The 16907-nt window shown below is 49.6% G+C and overlaps 6 protein-coding genes across 6 annotated transcripts; 5 read left to right on the forward strand and 1 right to left on the reverse strand.

Moving 5' to 3' along the window:
* Positions 1-410: 410 nt before the first annotated feature.
* C8Q69DRAFT_451949 (hypothetical protein) lies at positions 411-1023 on the forward strand. The gene is made up of 4 exons (XM_028629532.1): positions 411-504; positions 561-642; positions 702-762; positions 817-1023. The coding sequence occupies exons 1-4, from the start codon at positions 497-499 to the stop codon at positions 891-893; spliced, it is 228 nt and encodes a 75-aa protein (XP_028489309.1). The 5' UTR covers positions 411-496; the 3' UTR covers positions 894-1023.
* A 1999-nt stretch (positions 1024-3022) lies between these two features.
* Positions 3023-5424, forward strand: C8Q69DRAFT_503188 (hypothetical protein; the record flags this gene model as incomplete). The annotated part of the gene is made up of 3 exons (XM_028632467.1): positions 3023-3089; positions 3150-5249; positions 5315-5424. 3 exons carry the CDS (start codon positions 3023-3025, stop codon positions 5422-5424), a joined length of 2277 nt encoding a protein of 758 aa, XP_028489310.1.
* A 698-nt stretch (positions 5425-6122) lies between these two features.
* On the forward strand, positions 6123-8142 carry C8Q69DRAFT_451957 (putative ammonium transporter). Its single transcript, XM_028629533.1, has 3 exons — positions 6123-6881; positions 6945-7780; positions 7852-8142. The coding sequence occupies exons 1-3, from the start codon at positions 6465-6467 to the stop codon at positions 7967-7969; spliced, it is 1371 nt and encodes a 456-aa protein (XP_028489311.1). The 5' UTR covers positions 6123-6464; the 3' UTR covers positions 7970-8142.
* Positions 8143-8330: 188 nt separating this feature from the next.
* Positions 8331-10555, forward strand: C8Q69DRAFT_451958 (fungal-specific transcription factor domain-containing protein). Its single transcript, XM_028629534.1, has one exon. The coding sequence runs from the start codon at positions 8649-8651 to the stop codon at positions 10305-10307; it is 1659 nt and encodes a 552-aa protein (XP_028489312.1). The 5' UTR covers positions 8331-8648; the 3' UTR covers positions 10308-10555.
* A 1459-nt stretch (positions 10556-12014) lies between these two features.
* Positions 12015-13849, forward strand: C8Q69DRAFT_451962 (putative amino acid permease). Its single transcript, XM_028629535.1, has 2 exons — positions 12015-13616; positions 13700-13849. Exons 1-2 carry the CDS (start codon positions 12095-12097, stop codon positions 13735-13737), a joined length of 1560 nt encoding a protein of 519 aa, XP_028489313.1. The 5' UTR covers positions 12015-12094; the 3' UTR covers positions 13738-13849.
* Positions 13850-14042: 193 nt separating this feature from the next.
* Positions 14043-16400, reverse strand: C8Q69DRAFT_451966 (kinase-like domain-containing protein). The gene is made up of 2 exons (XM_028629536.1): positions 15399-16400; positions 14043-15344 (listed from the first exon to the last, which is right to left on the reverse strand). Exons 1-2 carry the CDS (start codon positions 16131-16133, stop codon positions 14256-14258), a joined length of 1824 nt encoding a protein of 607 aa, XP_028489314.1. The 5' UTR covers positions 16134-16400; the 3' UTR covers positions 14043-14255.
* Between the last annotated feature and the right edge of the window lie 507 nt (positions 16401-16907).

Here is a 16907-nt window from a genome sequence, read left to right on the forward strand (position 1 = left end):
CTATACAAAATGATGAAAAGCTCTTGAGAAATTAGATCAGACCATGCAATATCTTTACTAGCTTCTTGCTGCATAATGAAGCCCATAAATATATGACCCCCTAACATCATATCTGGAGAGATAGAAAACTTTAATAACTATCTTAATAGTACCTCAACTAGCTAATAATAATAATAATACCAGTAGTGAACTAAACCAATAACACAGCTATTCCTTAATGGTTATTCCTCAACCTCTGGGTACATCCCCCATTTATAGTTTCAAAATCTTCCACAGCTGGCCTTACTATCAGTGACGTAGGTTCGCTACCATCGCAGAAGCCTACAACGCGAGTAAGAATTAGGTCATCCCTCATAGAATCAGTTACCAGGTAGAAACAACTTGCTACTGAATCTCACTCTCATTTCCATCTGTCGCTCTTGTCTCTGCGTCCACTTTGTCAGGGTCGATAGTGATTGATACACTAAGTGCTGGTTTACTCCAAGAAACAATCAGAATGGAATCGTAAGTATACACTTGAGTCGACTATTTGAGGACAGAACGCCCTAATCATGAACTAGTCTCACGGCTCAAACCACTCCTAAAGCTGATCGTGCCTCCAACACGAAAGATGGCGCTCAACCCAACTCATCAGACCAGCCTGCAAGTTGCGTCCCAGGCCAAGGGCAGAGAGAATCATAAGAAGCTAACGAAATGTATAGGAAACTCCTTCAACAACATCGCTGTCTCCGCCTCACCGCTCCTCCATTCCAGACTGGCACGGTAATTATGATCGCAGACCTTCATGGGACATAAACTAAATGATATTCACCGCAGGGGACCCCCGCGCCTTCAAATGTGTTTTGTGTCAGAATTGGCATACGGCCCGGTGTCCTTGGCTCCGAAATTATTAGCTTGGCTTATGGATAATACGTTTGCTTTCCTTTCTGAAGGAGTCGTGGGTATGTGGGAATCTTTGGTAGATTGGTGTGGCTTTCGAGTAATCAGCAGCTTAATGATAAGAATTTGGACCTAGTAAGGAGAAGAAATAGTATTTAGATTCCAGGCTTGTAACCGCACATCAGAATCATGCACTGGAGACGTCTCTCCGTAGAATTACTTGTAAGGACTCTACGTTACAAAACACTACTAGACTGGACAACACGAGCGTAACGGCACATGAAATGACACCTTCATAAAACAGTGCAGTGAGGAACTGATATAGAGTATATACTTAAGGTTAGAATGACGAGCTTCTCCGGTTCATGTCTCATCTTCTGTACTGCTCTTGTGAGGTCGACCAGAGGCCCTATCTTCATGACAACCACATAGTGGTCGATCACAGTTGAAGTATGGTCCTCGGTAAAGGACCAGGAGGGAATTCGTGCGCTTGCCCTCGACTAAGTTGCCAATTTTGCTGTATTACCACAGCAGCATAACGAAACTGAATTTATAGACCGACTAGAGCAGGATCCATTTTCTGGCTCATTAGCGGTCAAAATCAGTACCCGGCTTTCGCTAGCCGCTAGCCTATCAAAGAGATCTAGCACAGGGCTGAGTGGGAGACTGTTGATAAATTGATATGGTTTGTTAAAGCGCTTATATTAGGCTTAAAATATTAAAGAAAAGATTAGACGCTAAGCTAGCTAAATAGCTAAAAGGAGAAAATCAATGCTTACTGGAGTTACTTAGTAAACTCTTTATAATGCTTAGTATAGGTCAAATACATATATTAATATTAGTGAGCATCAAGTCGCTTAGCATTAGCTCAGTGAGTGCTCGGCATTGCCCACCAAGCGAGTTCATCTGTAGTTAGATGGACTCTTATGAAAGCAGCACGGAACAGGAGAGGAAGCCGGGAGGTCGTTGCATATATTTGCTACATTGGATGGATATGCCACGTAGATACTCTGTTGGTGATAGCGGGATTCCCTGGTCCATGGGAGGTCGGTGACCTGTGCGTATCATGTGCAGTAGCATACCACACATCACATCTAGTATTATGTATCCAGTTACCCACATCGAGTTCATCCAGTCTATCAAACTGGAGAAAATTTTCTGTGCGTTTGCAGTTCCGCCTTGGCGAGACAACTGATAATCACACAGTGGGGAGCGTGTCCGCCGCCAAGTAAGGTAGCGGATGCCTTCCGGGTCCCAGTAGATTGTACAGTAGTTATCAGATACTACTAGTTAAACTTTGAAGCTGTGCCCCCAACGAATTTAGCGAACGTGGTGGAGACGAGCTGAATATGTTTGAGGGAGCGACACTAATCATAGAAAGAGGCTTTTGAGAAGAAGAAAAACCGTGAGATGGACAAATTACCTAGTTAACTAGTAGATTGTCATCAAAGATTCACATGACGGCAAGTTCCTTCTGCTGCTCACGAGGCAGACTGGTCAACTCAACGGATAGATAATAATGATTCAGCCACGAGCATCCAGCACTGTGTTTTCGTGGATGCGGATGAGGGCGTCTTACGCAACTTCGAAGGCTTCGTTAACTAACTAGTATTTCTTTCAGCTGCGCATCACATGATTCATATCAGATCTGAAAATGCTGTGGGGCCGATCAGCTGAGGCCCCACCCCGCTAGCGCCGCAAGTGGCTCCCGGCGTGGCTTGCGAGTGGCGGTGCTGAGGCTGGGCGGTTCCCCCCGCGCGAAACGGGCTGTGGCTGATTGGCCCGTATTATCCAGAGGTAGGGCTTGGCATCGTCACTTCCTCAAGCCGGTGCTTCGAGGCATTCCTTACTAGTGCTGCCCGCGCGGGTCTTGACGGCCCTGCCATTATTTCCCCCTGCGTCGCCTGCTGCTGCTCCCTTTCTTTCTTTCTTTCTTTCTTTCCTCTCCGGATCGTTCTTTTCCCTCATCGCCTTTTGCTCACTTTTCTTGTCACTCTCTTACAATTCCATTGTCCCACTTTCCTTTCAGACCTGAACCGACCCCTCGTCGCGGCACCGGGAGATCTTTGCGCGCTGAGTGGTTCTGGTACCATTGCGTTGCCATAACGCCCATTTGCGCACCTGGAAGAGGTCCCCTTAGATCATGGCGGATTACGAGTCGCAGCAGGCAGGCCAGAATGGCTATGGTACATACGAGAAGGCAGTAAATGGTGCGTTTGGAACGTGTTGCTCGCGAGGGCGGAACCACTGACACTCCTCCTTCTATCCAGGGAACGGTACCCCTTTCGACCTCCAGAACGCGGGAGTCAAAAGTACCGCAGTGTCTCCGGCAGAGCTAGCATCTGGATATCAAGCTGGGGGCACCGGTTCTCAGCTGGATGTTATCTGCGGCCCTCTGATCAACTATAAATACATGGAGTTGGATCCCGGCTCTCCCGTCTGGCAGGGAAGTGTTCTGATCGTTACTACTCCAACTCACCAGCAGCAGCCGCATTTACACTTGCGCCAGGCGGGTCCTGTGTCGCATGCGAGCAATGGTGCGCAGAATGGTGGCACGTCGGGCCGCGAGGGAACCATTGATGGTATCAAGCTCTACGAGGACCCGGAAAAGACGTTCTGGCGGTTTTCTCTCACGGTCCCGATTGAACAATTCGAAGCTCGTTGGGAGTACACTATCCCTGGCTTCAAATATGCCACTGGAGACCCAGTAAAAGCGCCCTGGACCTTTGTGGTTCCCGCAGCCGACCAATCCATGCGCCTCATGTTCCATTCCTGCAATGGTTTCTCGGTCGGAACGGACACGGAGAGCTGGGCTGGTCCGGCGCTCTGGAACGACGTCCTGAGGATCCACGAAAAGCGCCCTTTCCACGTCATGATCGGAGGCGGTGACCAAATCTACAATGATGGCATCAGAGTCGACGGTCCCCTCAAGCAGTGGACAGATATCACGAACCCCCTGACGAGAAGGCACCATGATTTCAGCGAGCACATGCGGTCCGAGTGTGACAAATATTACTACAAAAATTACGTGAGGTGGTATACCTCTGAGCCGTTCAAGACCGCCAATGGACAGATTCCTCAGATCAACATCTGGGATGATCACGATATCATTGACGGTTTTGGCTCCTATACCGACCACTTTATGAAATGTGCTGTCTTCCGCGGTATCGGAGGAGTGGCATTCAAGTATTATTGTCTTTTCCAGCACCATATCCCGCCTCCCAAGTCTACCTTCACCACGGATGCGCCCGAGACAATGCACGCGGTCAACGGGACGTCCGGAGTCGACCCGCGCCAGACGGAGAATACGTTCGTGCTTGAGAGCTTGGAAGAGGATCGCAGTTGGATCATCGGGAAGCGTCCCGGACCGTACGTAGAAGAGAGGAGTCGAAACCTGTACATGCGTCTGGGTAAGCGCATGGCCTTTGTCGGTCTCGATGCGCGGACAGAGCGCACGCGCCACCAGGTGAATTATCCCGATACGTACGACGCCATCTTTGACCGGCTAGATGAAGAAGTTGAAGCTGCGAACGGCGAGATCAAGCATCTCATTCTACTGCTGGGTGTTCCGATTGCGTATCCCCGTCTTGCGTGGCTGGAAAATATCTTCAGTTCTCCCCTCATGGCACCACTGCGTCTGATGAATAAACGTTTCGGGCTTGGCGGTGGTTTCTTCAACAGTTTCGACGGGCAGGTCGATCTGCTGGACGATTTGGACGATCATTACACCGCTAAGCATCACAAGCGCGAGCGCAGACATTTTATACAGCGCCTTCAGGCCTTCGCGAAAGCGCATTCCATCCGGGTCACAATTCTGGGCGGAGACGTCCATCTGGCTGCTATGGGCCGATTCTACTCGAACCTTGATCTCAATATCCCCCCTCTGAACGACCACCGATACATGGCCAATGTCATCAGCAGTGCCATCACAAACAAGCCGCCTCCCAAAGCCGTGGCCAACCTGCTGGCACGGAGGAACAAGATCCACCACTTGGACCCAAACACTGATGAAACTCTGATGGTCCTTTTCGACAAGCAGCCTGGAGGACAACCCAAAGCTGCGGCTTTCAACCATGTCACAATGCCATCCCGGAACTTTGCTTGTATCACAGAGGTCACCGGATCCGCAACCGCCAACGGCGTGCCGTCAAATGGGGATCAGAACGAACAAGCGGATTTGCGCCCCACCACTCCTGCAAAGGATGGCCATCAGCCCCTTCACATTGGTGAAGAGAATGTTGGTACAGTACACAAGGCAGCCGACGGCGTCAGCAGTGACAGTGGACTGGTAGGCGGCCTCGATATTTCAATCCGTGTGGAGATCGAACAGGGCAACCCGGAGGGACTTACTGAAGGCTACGGGTTCAGCAGTAAGCAGGTTCTTTCATATAAGTACAATTGGGTAAGACAGACGCTAACATCTACCGACTCACAGTTCCGCCTCTCAAGGTCGACCCATCTATCGATGACGGTGATAGTCACTGGCACCTTCGAAGCGCCTTACGCTCCCGGCACTCTCTGCACTCACGCCGTAGCGTGAATTGATCAACCTGGTGTCGAAACAGCATCATCAGTTTCGATTTTCTATCATGAGCTCGTAAGAGCTTCCAATACCCCTTATTTGCATGATTCGTGATTCCTTTCGTTCTAATCCTCTTATTCCTTTCTTCTCTTTTCCGATTCTTTCCTCATTATCTTCAAACGAGGATGGATTCTTTTCGCTGTCGCCTGGGGCGTGATGTTTTACTATGATCCTTAATCGGGGTCAGAGGTGTTGTTCGCATTTGTGATACCACGCAATACTTGCTTCCGGCGCGGGTTTCTCCTAGTGGACAAAAAGGACTGCATTTTCGTCAGCTTCTCAAATACCAATATTTTCTCTTAAGAGTATTGAATGCACCATACCGTGTTTCTTACCCCCTCTCGAATTTGGTAGTTGCGACCCTGTAGTTGACAGCAAGACTGCAGCATGGGGTTTGACAGTCCACAAGAGTTTATTTCTAGACATTCCGCTCAGTGCCATACCTCTCAGTAACGTATACGGATAGTAGTTTTCTTCTATCCAGCCTGTAAAACTGGCTATTAAACAATAATAACATCCCCTTAGGAGGAGAAGGGATCATCGATAGTCACTTACTACCACTGGCGGGTCTAACCGGATCAGGCAGATAGATAGGCCAACCTTAAGTGGGTCCAATCACTGCTTCCCCGGAACAGAGCATGTTTCTGTCTATCAAACTGCGCAATTACTATGAAGTACTCAGGACTGGAAAGGCAATGCTATACATCGGCTCTGCCAGTCTTGGGGGCTATCTCTATCGTCGCGAATGGTGGCAGCGGGGATACGCCAAAAACGGCTATCATGATGAGATGAGATCAGCGAACATATGGGCTCCCTGGCCCCAGAGAATGATTCACAAGATAAGAAAGAAACAAATACTGGCTGACTGCCTGAGGATCGAGAAGAGCTTCTTGTCTCTCTTTTCCGCTCTGCGTCGTCACTGAATTCTTAAGAACCCTCTATGGTTTCTTTACGCTGTTGTGAGAAAAGCAGTCATTGAAGAGTAACCGGAATAGAGGCAACAATGGTTTCCTCAACAGTCCTCCAGGCCTGGGAGGCCTGTGACAAGACCGACACGGTATTCATCCTTGTCTGCAGCGTTTTTTGCTGGCCCATCATCCCCGCCGTTGGACTGGGTTACTCCGGTTACTCAACGAGGCAGAGCGGACTCGCCTCGTTCATACCATCCATTCTCGCAATTGCTGTCTGCTCGATCCAATGGTGGCTGATTGGTTACAGCCTCGCCTACGGTGATGGAAATGGGGTTATTGGGGGTCTCAAAAATGCTTTCCATCGAGGCGTCCTGGCAGACCCAGTAGGGAGTATCCCGGCGATTTTGTTCAGTGAGTTTCAGCTCATCTTCTGCGCGACAGTGTGCGCTATTTCCATCGGAGGTTCGTGTGAGCGTGGGAGGATCCTGCCTTTGGTGCCTTTCATTTTTGTGAGTGGATCGTTTCTACTGATTTCTTGTCATTCTTTGTGTTGATTCGATTCGCTGTACTAGCTTTGGGCTACGTTCATCTATTGCCCGCTTGCGCACATGGTGTGGTCAGAACAAGGCTTCCTAAGTGGCCTTGGAGCCCTAGACTTCGCTGGTGGTACTCCAGTCCATATCTGCAGTGGTGCTACCGCAACGGCTCTCAGTCTATACCTCTCGTACCCGATTGCGCGTTCACGAAAGTCCTCTGTGCGCACTCCTTCGCATTTGACACTCCACCGCCCTCATAACAGCATGTGCCAGCTGCTTGCTATGGTCATCATCTGGAGCTCCTGGCTCGCCTTCGACGCAGGAACAACCCTCAGCCTGAACTTCAAATCAGTCATGGCGTTGTGCGTGACGAATATCTGCGCTGCCGGTGGTGCAGTGACATGGGCAGGCGTGACATACTTCGAGACTGGAAAGTGGTCTCTCGACTCAACGTTCATGGGAGCCATTGCTGGGCTGGTCATGATCACCCCCTCTGCTGGTTTCATCGGCATGACCACCGCACTCTTCTTCGGAATTGGAGGTGCCGTCATCTGTCGCCAGGCGCTACGGATCAAGTTCACTGACGCTGCTCGTCGATTCCGCTGGGTGGATAATGGAGATACCTTTGCTACGCACTGCGTGGGTGGTTTTGTGGGTACCATTGCCACGGGACTCTTCGCCATGAAGGAGGTTGCTGCCTATGATGGGTTCACCGAGATCACAGGGGGTGTTTTCTTCGATGGAAACGTCAGGCAGCTCGGTATCCAGGTCCTGGAGGCCATCATTGGATTCACTTGGGCTTTCGTGGGATCCTACTTGCTGTTTGCTCTGATCGACTGCGTTCCTGGACTGGAGGTCTTAGCTGAAGATAAGTGAGTATTGGCCCATTTCCATTAGAGAGAGAAATTAAGTATGATGTCTCAGTATTGATGTTTCTGCATAGGGAGATTATTTCCGGAATGGACGCGTCGCAGATGGACGAGTCGTTGTATGAAGCTCAGTGGGCGACCGAGGTGGACTATCACCCCTTTTCAGGGAACGGGGGCATCGTCTTAGAGTAGATGTGCTCTGGTGATGAATCCTTCTCTTCTATATATCTTCTATATAGTTCCATAAGGTAATACCCCGACAATTGTAATTGATTTTCCTTTTCGTCCCGGTCATACAGTATACGCAGTCGCCGAGGGTGGCGATATGCACAATTATCCGGGATGTACGACAGCACGTTTGGGAGATCTTCTATAAGAATTGGAGTAGATTATTTCCACACATGCACACACCGTCTAAAGTAGGAGGGAAATTCCATGATTTCAATTCAATCGCCTCTTCCATCGTCATGATCCTCGACCTTGAATCATCTGACCAAGCGGCGGTAATAATATCTCTGCAGGCCCCTCTCACGCTCAGGCCCCGAGTATCTTTCGGTTGACTATTCAATATGGCTGATAAGCAGTAAGCCCCCATCCAACCTTATCGGAGCTGGTCAACTTCCCCATTTCCCCCTCTCTTTTCCGTTTTCAATCTCAAATAAGAAAGTGAACGTTGTTGCAGGCCCTAAGCGGCTTCCTGCTCTCAGTCTACTGCCCCAGGTTCATCAGAAAATTCCACTACCATAGATCTCAAATATAGTCCAAACTAATACTGCAAGTTTTCGTTTTCTGTCTTGAAGAAAAGTCCTTTCTCCACTTTCCCCCGGCCTGGTATCTTGATTCTATCTCCACGTTTTTATTGTACTAGACCATGGTCCCCAAACGCATAAGGACTGTCGAAGGTTCCTGCTGGCCATGCAAGGATCGTCGAGTCATCTGCGATCTCCAACAACCTGAGTGTTCGCGTTGTGCTACGTCTGGCCGGGCATGCAACTACAGCAAAGTCCGTCTCAAATGGTGCAACGGCATTGCGGCTCGTGGGCGTTTCGCGGGTCGGAATGACCCCGTTTCTGCTGCTGCTGTCACTGCTAATGCTACCTTTTCAACCGGCGGTAGGACTTTGGCCAATGTTACTACTACTACGGATGGTTCTGCTGTTGCTGCTGCTGATACTGGCTTTGGGGAAGGATCGAGCTCGTCGGAGAGGAGCGATGATGATGGTTCCTCTGTCATCAGTCTCAGTCCTTCAGCGAGCTTTAGTGTCCTGTCTGCTACGGTATTGGAGCCCGCGTTTGTCATGACGGCAGACCATTTGATGCTTTATTTCCAACATGAAGTCTTGGATAGGTTTAATGTGGCCCAAGATCGGCTTCAGGTTGATGTAGGGTCCGCTTGTAAGGATCCTGCCTTACTCCAATCCGTCACAGCGGTTGCGAATGCACATCATTTCCTCTACGCACGGAGGAGTCAGCAGGATGCGATTTTGGCGAAGAAGATAGCTAGATTGACAGCTATAAAGCTGTTTAGGGAAAGATTACAAGTTTCTCGTGTGCGGCGACGACAGCAACAACTGGTGAAGACAGGAGCGGATGGGGGCCTAGATATAGCTCCCGTGAAGGACCTGTTTGTTATTAATGTTTTGTTTTGTATCCTTGACGGGATTATAGAGCCTTTAGATGAAGGCGCCGCCACTTATCTGCATTTCCGCGGTGGGAGAGCTATCCTGGCCCAGTGGGGGTTCCTGGATCAGCTCTTTCGAGTGAAGAAGGGTCTATCCGCGTTGATGCTGTCCATCTTTGCGACTATGGATCTGACCCATTCTCTACTCACTGGAGAGAGGCCATACTTCTCTCCTGAGAGCTGGATGGACTTTGCTGATTGTGAGGGCTGGTGGGGTGTTCTTCCACCGGGAGATCAGTTTCTCGAGATCATGGCTGCCCTCTCTCACATCGCACGGTTGGGACATCAATACCGCTCAATTGGGGTGTCTCCGCCTCTCAAGGAGATTTTATCAGTATGGAATACCCTGGATCCGAATGGCAGCGGTCTCATGGACAAAAGTGGGTTTGTAATAACATCTCTTCCCGCGATTCCATTGGAGCCTTCTGCGCCTTCAGATACCGGTGGTTCCCAGCCTCTCAACTATGACCGCTCCTGGGAAGTCTTCTGTTCCGCGTACCGGCAGACTGCATTGATATACATCTACCGGGCTGTCTGCAACTTGCCGCTGACACATCCACGCGTTCAACGGGCCACAGAGGCTGGCCACCGGGCGATCTGTGAGACTCGGCTGGCGGGGAAGTTATCTCACTGTCTTCTTTTCCCGACGCTGGTGATTGGAAGCCAATGTCTCATACCGGAGCAGCAAAGGGCGCTGCGTAAGAACCTGCTGTTAACGGGCACGTTCTTGTATTTCGGCTCCATACCGGTGATGGACCAGTTCCTGCAGAAGCTGTGGGCGACTCCAGACCCGGACGTGAGCTGGTGGGACTGCTTTGAAAGCATCTCGCGGAAGACGTTCCTGTTCTGAGCTTTGGATCCCGAAGAGAAAGAGGGGGCTCGCATCTTTTTACGATTTCCATGTGTGTATATATATATATATATTATCTGTCTTTCGTACCCGATTATTTCGAGTTTCATGACGAATCGATGACGGAAGGGTGGTACATACAAACGGTTGATGAATCTCAGTGTTATTACCATGATTTTTAAATGGAATCGCGGGTCCTGTTGTGCCCCGTTTCATTTCTGTAGCAGGACGGCTGCATGGGATCGACTTTAAACTTCGTCTGTACTCCCGGAAATATGTACCCTCGCGAACCTGCAGTTTCTTTCCCCGGATATATTATTGTTCTCTGGCTGGACCGGCTACTTTGCCCTGGGGAGTAGTTGGATCCGACTCCAGGATTATCCGACCGATTGTGTAATGTGTAATGCGGATAAGCTCTTCTGGAGTCTTATCTGGCTGGTGATCGTCTAGACTATGTTCATACCTGCAGGATAGATACCTAGTGAGTATCATGGTTTGATGAACGCGGGATCTACTTCTGAATATCATGTCGATTCTATCAAATTCAGACAAGCAGTTACAATATGGTTGCCTTAACAGCGCTGATTGTGTCTTTGGTCTAATATTTGAACTCCCCGGATCCCTCTCCATTAATAAATGTCAGTTCGCAGGGTCGATTCACATTCCACCAACTAAGTACCTAGTAGTTAGTTAGTTACAGTAACTAACTAACTGACCTCTGGAATCTTTTCCCCTGTTGGGAGTGACGATCGCCTTATCGCGGTCTCGTGACTGGTTGCTTTTCCCCGGATCCACCGGGACGCCGTCGCTTTTGCCTCCAAAACAAGTGCAATCTTCACAACGCGCTGGACATGGTTCTATTAACTATTCTACTCTTTAGTCCTCTGCATGTGTTCTTCAGCTCTAATGAGCTGTCGCTATGACCATGGCCGTTTTGTGCCTCCCAGATACAGATGCAGCCTGGGAACTGGCGCACGCGGTATCGATGGATTTCCTGGTGCAGCCGAACACGAGCTTACCCGTTATACAGCATGAAGAAAAGACAAGCAAGACCGCTTCTGCAGAGAGGGAATCGATGATCCAATATCCAGTAATGAGTGGATTCCGGCTTTCCTCTGACAATGTGGAAAGTAAAGTGAGAGTGGCTAGCTGCCAGTGGCGTTGCTCAGGGGGGAGAATCATAAGTAAGCCGGTGATAAGGGAATCAGGAATAGATTATCACATCTCGATCGCTCGCTCACTCACTAGGGTTCCGATACTATATGGAGTAGTCTTATAAGTACAGCGGGGTCCAACCGGTTTGTTTCACGCTTTCACTGCCGCTCTCTTTGCCCCTGGTGAGATCATATATTTAACTAAAGCTCGGATCCTTTTGCGATTGCTTATCGTTGGCGTTTATGCAGCTGCTAGTTAGCACTGCCAACAGCAACCGGGATCATACTTAGTACTTGAACGCATACCATTATTGGCGTCGATGGCCATGTGTTCTTGACTGGTCGCATTTGATTCTTTTTCACGGTTAGACAAGTGTATTAACAAGCCTCGGGACTGTTGAACTTGTACTATACATCAACACCTGGACTACTCTATTTCTGTCCTCTCCTGCTTGTCAGTTGACTCGCTTCATTTCTTTCTGCTACCAGGGTCGCAGTGCGATTGACCCTCAATCGATATCCTTGTTCTGATCAGGAGGGGATATACGATCTTTCTCTCTCTCTATCTCTCTCTCTCTCTTTCTTTCCTTTTTTTATATATATAGCTGAGGTTCAATACGATTCAAGGTCACAATGGACGCCATGGACGAAAAGAAGGCGCCTTGCACGACGACTCCGAGCCAGGAACATGGCGCCCCAGAGGAGGGAATCATCCTCAAGGACCAGCAGGAAGGTCTCGACAAACTGGGTTATACGCAGGAGTTGACGCGAAATCGATCGCTTATCACCTTGCTCTTCCAATGTCTTGCCATGGCCGCCATTCCCTACGGTGAGGGTGGCCCTCTGCTGAGTGCGATCTATGGCGGGGGTCCACTATCGATATTTGTTGGCTGGATTGTTGTCCTCGTGCTGGATGAGTGTGTCGCCGTCTCTTTGGGGGAGCTTGCCTCGCGGTATCCTACCTCTGCTGGGCCATACTACTGGTCCTACCAGATCGCCTCCAGAGGAAAGACAGTTCTGTCGTTCATCACTGGTTGGGCCTGGCTGGTGGGCAACTGGACCATTACCCTGTCTGTGAACTTTGGTTTCGCATCTCTTCTGTCAGCCGTTGTGTCGATGTATCATCCCGATTGGTCTGCCAACAGCTGGCAGCTCCTGCTCATCTTCTACGCTGTGATCCTGAGCTCCTTCGTCATCTGTACGTTCGGAAACCGCTTCCTGCCCATGGTCGACATCATTTGCGCCGCGTGGACTGCTATCAGCATAGTGATCATCTTGATTGCTCTCTCTGTCAAGGCGGACGTTGGCCGGCATAGCGCCGGTTGGGCCTTGGGCCATTATGATACGAGCTTCTCGGGTTGGGGCGGCTTTACCTTCTTCATCGGCCTGCTGCCACCTGCCTATACATTCTCGGCTATTGGAATGGTCTCATCGATGGCAGAGGAGTGCGCTAACCCGGCTGTCAAGGTGCCGCAGGCTATCAGCCTCTGCGTGCCCGTTGGCGGCTTTGCCGGTTTCTTCTTCATTCTGCCTATCTGCTTCACCATGCCGCCGCTCGCGGAGCTCATCAACGCGCCTGCCGGTCAGGTTATCCCGTACATCTTCAGCCGGGTGATGGGCAGCCCTGGTGGTGGCCTCGGCCTGATGTTCCTCGTCTTGGTCATCGTCTTATTCTGCTCCATCAGCATCACTGTCGCCGCCTCCCGAACCACCTGGGCCTTTGCGCGCGATGGTGCCCTTCCCCTGTCCAGCGTCTGGGCCCGGGTCGACAAACGCCTCGGTGTGCCCGTCTGGGCCCTCGTCCTTCTGACTGTGATCCAGATGCTTCTAGGTCTCATCAACCTCGGAAGCAGCAGTGCGTTCACGGCCTTCGTCTCCGTCGGTGTGATAGCCTTAGCCGCCAGCTATGCCATCCCCATCACTCTGAGCCTCATCCAGCGCCGTCGCGAAGTGAGTCGTGCGCGCTGGAACTGTGGCAACATCATCGGACCAATCGTTAACGTTATTGCTATCGCATGGATCTGTTTCGAACTGGTTCTCTTCAGCATGCCCACCGCTTTACCCGTCACGAACGTCAGTATGAACTACGCCTCGGTTGTCTTTGCAGGCTTTATGGCTATTGCAGCGGGGTGGTATATCATTTCTGCAAGGAAGAGTAAGTTTCGTCCTGGTCTCCTGACTAGTTTTCTGTCGTTTGACTCTTTTACAAAAATTATTCATATACTGACTGTCGAACAGCTTATAAGGGACCTCCTGAATCTGATGGTCTTGAGTAAGAATAAGGACGGAAGTTAGTCTATTAGTTGGGGATTCTTCTTGTCGATATGATCAGTATATACAAAAGAGATAGTTTGATACTATTAATATAAATACCTCTTCGAGTTCTATAATTATAAATGCAAATGAAGAACAATAAACGTTGCATTATGTACTAGGTAGAATTCCTCCATCGATACGAGTAATGTGCAAGCAGGGTATTCTATACTAGCGTATCATATCATGCCATGGATCACGGCAAAACCTTCTAATTAAACAATCCAGATTCTGCTCTTGAAGAAGATTAGGCTCTTATATAGAATGAGCTCGTTCGTAGCCGGGGCTCAAATTTATCAGCATTTAGAGACACCACCGTAAACTATCTATTCACTGCCATGTCAAGACGACGCCATGAAGCGAAGGATCGTATGCTAATTCTGCAACGAACAACCATGTGCATGTCCGCAAGTCTGCTTAAAACATACCATGAACGCAAAATTGGAAAGGAGAAAGGAAGAAATACAAAGTCGACATGCTTTCAAGCGGTTTTCACCCGCTCGGCAAATCGTACATCCCTTCGCAAGTGTGACGGGGCCCGTCGCTCTGCCCTCGTGTTCACAGATGACGAGAGGAGACGATATGTTGAGCGAGGACGAGGGCACCCTTTCAGAAGATAATCCTTGCAGCCATTCGCCTTATCCTGCATTTGAGACAATCGCCGGCGAAGCTCCATCGATCTGATGCGATCTTCTGCCTTGATTACAATCATATCGTCTATGATGAGGTGGAGTAGGTCGTGAATAAGTTGCGAGCACTGCGGCAGAGTGCGAAGCTCCTCAACCCACGTACGAACCCCACGGCGTACTTCGGCATCATCACCAGATGGAAGAACAGTAAAGAAGTTATCCTCGCTAATGCCCAGAGCTGAAATCTCACTGCGGTGCTCGGCGAAATTCTCGATCTCCGCGTACCCCTTTAGGAGCCAGGTGATGAACTCAAGGTACAGACAGCCGAGGCTCCAGATGTCGTACACGCGAGAGACGGGTCTGAAGATTTTGCATTCGGGAGGTTCGTAAGTAGGGGAAAAGACCACACCGGTTGGGTCGATGTTTGAGCGAGAATCACGACCGTGGAATCTCCCAAGGCCAAAATCAGCGATCTGTAAAACACCATCCGGATCATCAATGCCGTCCATGAGCTGGAAAAACAGGATATTCTCAGGCTTTATATCGCCATGACGCCCGAATATCTTCTCTTCCTCGTCTAGTTTTATCTCTGAAATTACCTGCATGTTTGCGTCCCGGTTGACTAGGGATACTGGCTGCGAGAAGGTCGGACGAAACCCGTGGATATGCACCAATCCGTCGGCTATTCCTATCATCTGCTTGAGCGTCCAGCGGATGGTCCGTTCGTCAAATGGTGGACGAGGCCGCTGCTCCCAGAAGGTGCGGAGATTAAAGTCGGCGTATTGAAAGACAAAATGCCACTCATCCCTGTGACGAAAGGAGGCCAGCAGCTTGATCAGATGGCTATGAGTTGCGATCCTCCTCAGAGCCTCGTGTTCTTTTTTGAATTCCCCTTCATCCAAGGACTTGAGCTTTTTGATCGCTACCAAGGGGATGTTGCCCTGCACAAGAGTTAACTTGATTTCCCTGGCGAATGGTATACATGGATAACGTACTTTTCTATCTCGCTTCAGGGGCAAGTCATGATGCGCGTGATGAATCCGGCAAGCAAACACCTTGCTATATGCACCTTCCTTTACTTCGTGGTTCTTGTCGTCATCTAATAACTTGACGAAAGGTACGATGCGATCTTCCAGATTATCGCTTCCCTGATACTCGAAAAAATGCGCCGAAATCCACTGCTGTTTTTCGTCGAATTTCTCTCTCTGTCTCCTCTGCCAGCCACTCATACACTGGACTGGCTCATAGGCGTCTTCTCGTTTCACATGTAGCCGGTAATCGCTATCGTTCGGTGGGCGCCAAAAGGGAATGTTTCTGTCACAAATGCGTTCTTCAAGAAAAGCTTCAATCTCCCGGGGCTTCTTAAGTGAGACAAGGATCGCAAAAAGCCCTCTGGCCTGTTTAGATGTACATTCCGCAATGTCGTCGGCCTTGTGCTGGCCGAGACCTTCATTTTGAAGAATCACTCGGACGGTTTCTCTGGTGATCAGTCGCTTCAGGCTATCTCGTGGGATGAATTTCTGACGTCGATCGTAGGAACATTCAACGCGTGCGTCCTCGAGTTGCTCCTTGAGGGTCTTGGCCATAGTGTTTACGGATAAGATGCTGTTAGAACGAGATCGTGATGTGGACTCTCGTGTTTCCATCTGGATTGGGAGAGAGGCAATTCCAGAATTGTCTAGTGACAATGTAGGGGACAGCCCTGAACGTTGGCTTGAGACGGGTCTCATGTCTCCATTAGATGAAATGCCTTCAATGCTGGTCTTTGGAGAATGGAGTACTTTATCGTCTGGTGATATTATACCAGGTCTGTTCCCCGCAGTCTCGGAGTTGGTGGAAAGAGATCTGCCAGCCTGATATACATTTTGGCCTATATAGGGCGCGGGAGATGAAGGTGAAGGGTGCTAGAAGGCAACCAAATGGGTTGATCTTGTTACAAGGCGATGATTACCTGACAGTAGCGAAGAATGTACATGACAGGCAACTGACTATTTGGTTGGGCAGCGAAGGGTTCAAGTGAAGCTTCTTGTTCATCATATTTTCACCCATTGTCTGCTATCCGAAGCGCCCTACGTAATTTTCATTAGCCGCGGGATGTGCAGTTCATTAGCAAGAAAGCTTCCCATGTGCTGGATGATCTAAGATAGAGAGCTGGTGCATTAAGCACATACGACCTTGTCTGGGTGCACCTTTCGCCAGAGCCTCAGCCTAGATGCACATATGCAGTCCGGCACTATTGCGATCAAGACCAAGAGCCTCTTGCAAAAAAGCGCCCCGCTTCTGCCTAGTGGGATCAATGTGTTCATGTGAACACTAAACTTGTCTATGAGATGTGATGTTGAGAGCTGAAGATCTAATTATCCGAGCGGCGTTTGGGTAGGAAGATAAACCCTCCTAGGACAGCTACATTACAGTGACGCAGAATAGATGCTCAAGGCGTTTACCCTGAACCACCCTATGAAGAATATATCTTATCGATCAATAGACCAAACATGTTCTAATTC

The sequence above is a fragment of the Paecilomyces variotii genome, assembly GCF_004022145.1.
Source record: "Paecilomyces variotii strain CBS 101075 chromosome Unknown C8Q69scaffold_1, whole genome shotgun sequence".
In the NCBI taxonomy this organism is placed as follows: domain Eukaryota; kingdom Fungi; phylum Ascomycota; class Eurotiomycetes; order Eurotiales; family Thermoascaceae; genus Paecilomyces; species Paecilomyces variotii.

Bases quoted from the DNA above. Each gene is read 5' to 3' on its own strand.
- C8Q69DRAFT_451966 (XM_028629536.1), bottom strand. From the start codon at position 16,133: ATGAGACCCGTCTCAAGCCAACGTTCAGGGCTGTCCCCTACATTGTCA. The intron at 15,345-15,398 runs GTACGTTATCCA...ACTCTTGTGCAG, and splicing joins CCCTGAAGCGAGATAGAAAA to GGCAACATCCCCTTGGTAGC.
- C8Q69DRAFT_451958 (XM_028629534.1), top strand. From the start codon at position 8,649: ATGGTCCCCAAACGCATAAGGACTGTCGAAGGTTCCTGCTGGCCATGC.
- C8Q69DRAFT_451957 (XM_028629533.1), top strand. From the start codon at position 6,465: ATGGTTTCCTCAACAGTCCTCCAGGCCTGGGAGGCCTGTGACAAGACC. The intron at 6,882-6,944 runs GTGAGTGGATCG...TCGCTGTACTAG, and splicing joins CTTTGGTGCCTTTCATTTTT to CTTTGGGCTACGTTCATCTA. The intron at 7,781-7,851 runs GTGAGTATTGGC...GTTTCTGCATAG, and splicing joins GAGGTCTTAGCTGAAGATAA to GGAGATTATTTCCGGAATGG.
- C8Q69DRAFT_451949 (XM_028629532.1), top strand. The intron at 643-701 runs GCAAGTTGCGTC...CGAAATGTATAG, and splicing joins CCAACTCATCAGACCAGCCT to GAAACTCCTTCAACAACATC. The intron at 763-816 runs GTAATTATGATC...TATTCACCGCAG, and splicing joins CTCCATTCCAGACTGGCACG to GGGACCCCCGCGCCTTCAAA.
- C8Q69DRAFT_451962 (XM_028629535.1), top strand. From the start codon at position 12,095: ATGGACGCCATGGACGAAAAGAAGGCGCCTTGCACGACGACTCCGAGC. The intron at 13,617-13,699 runs GTAAGTTTCGTC...ACTGTCGAACAG, and splicing joins TATCATTTCTGCAAGGAAGA to CTTATAAGGGACCTCCTGAA.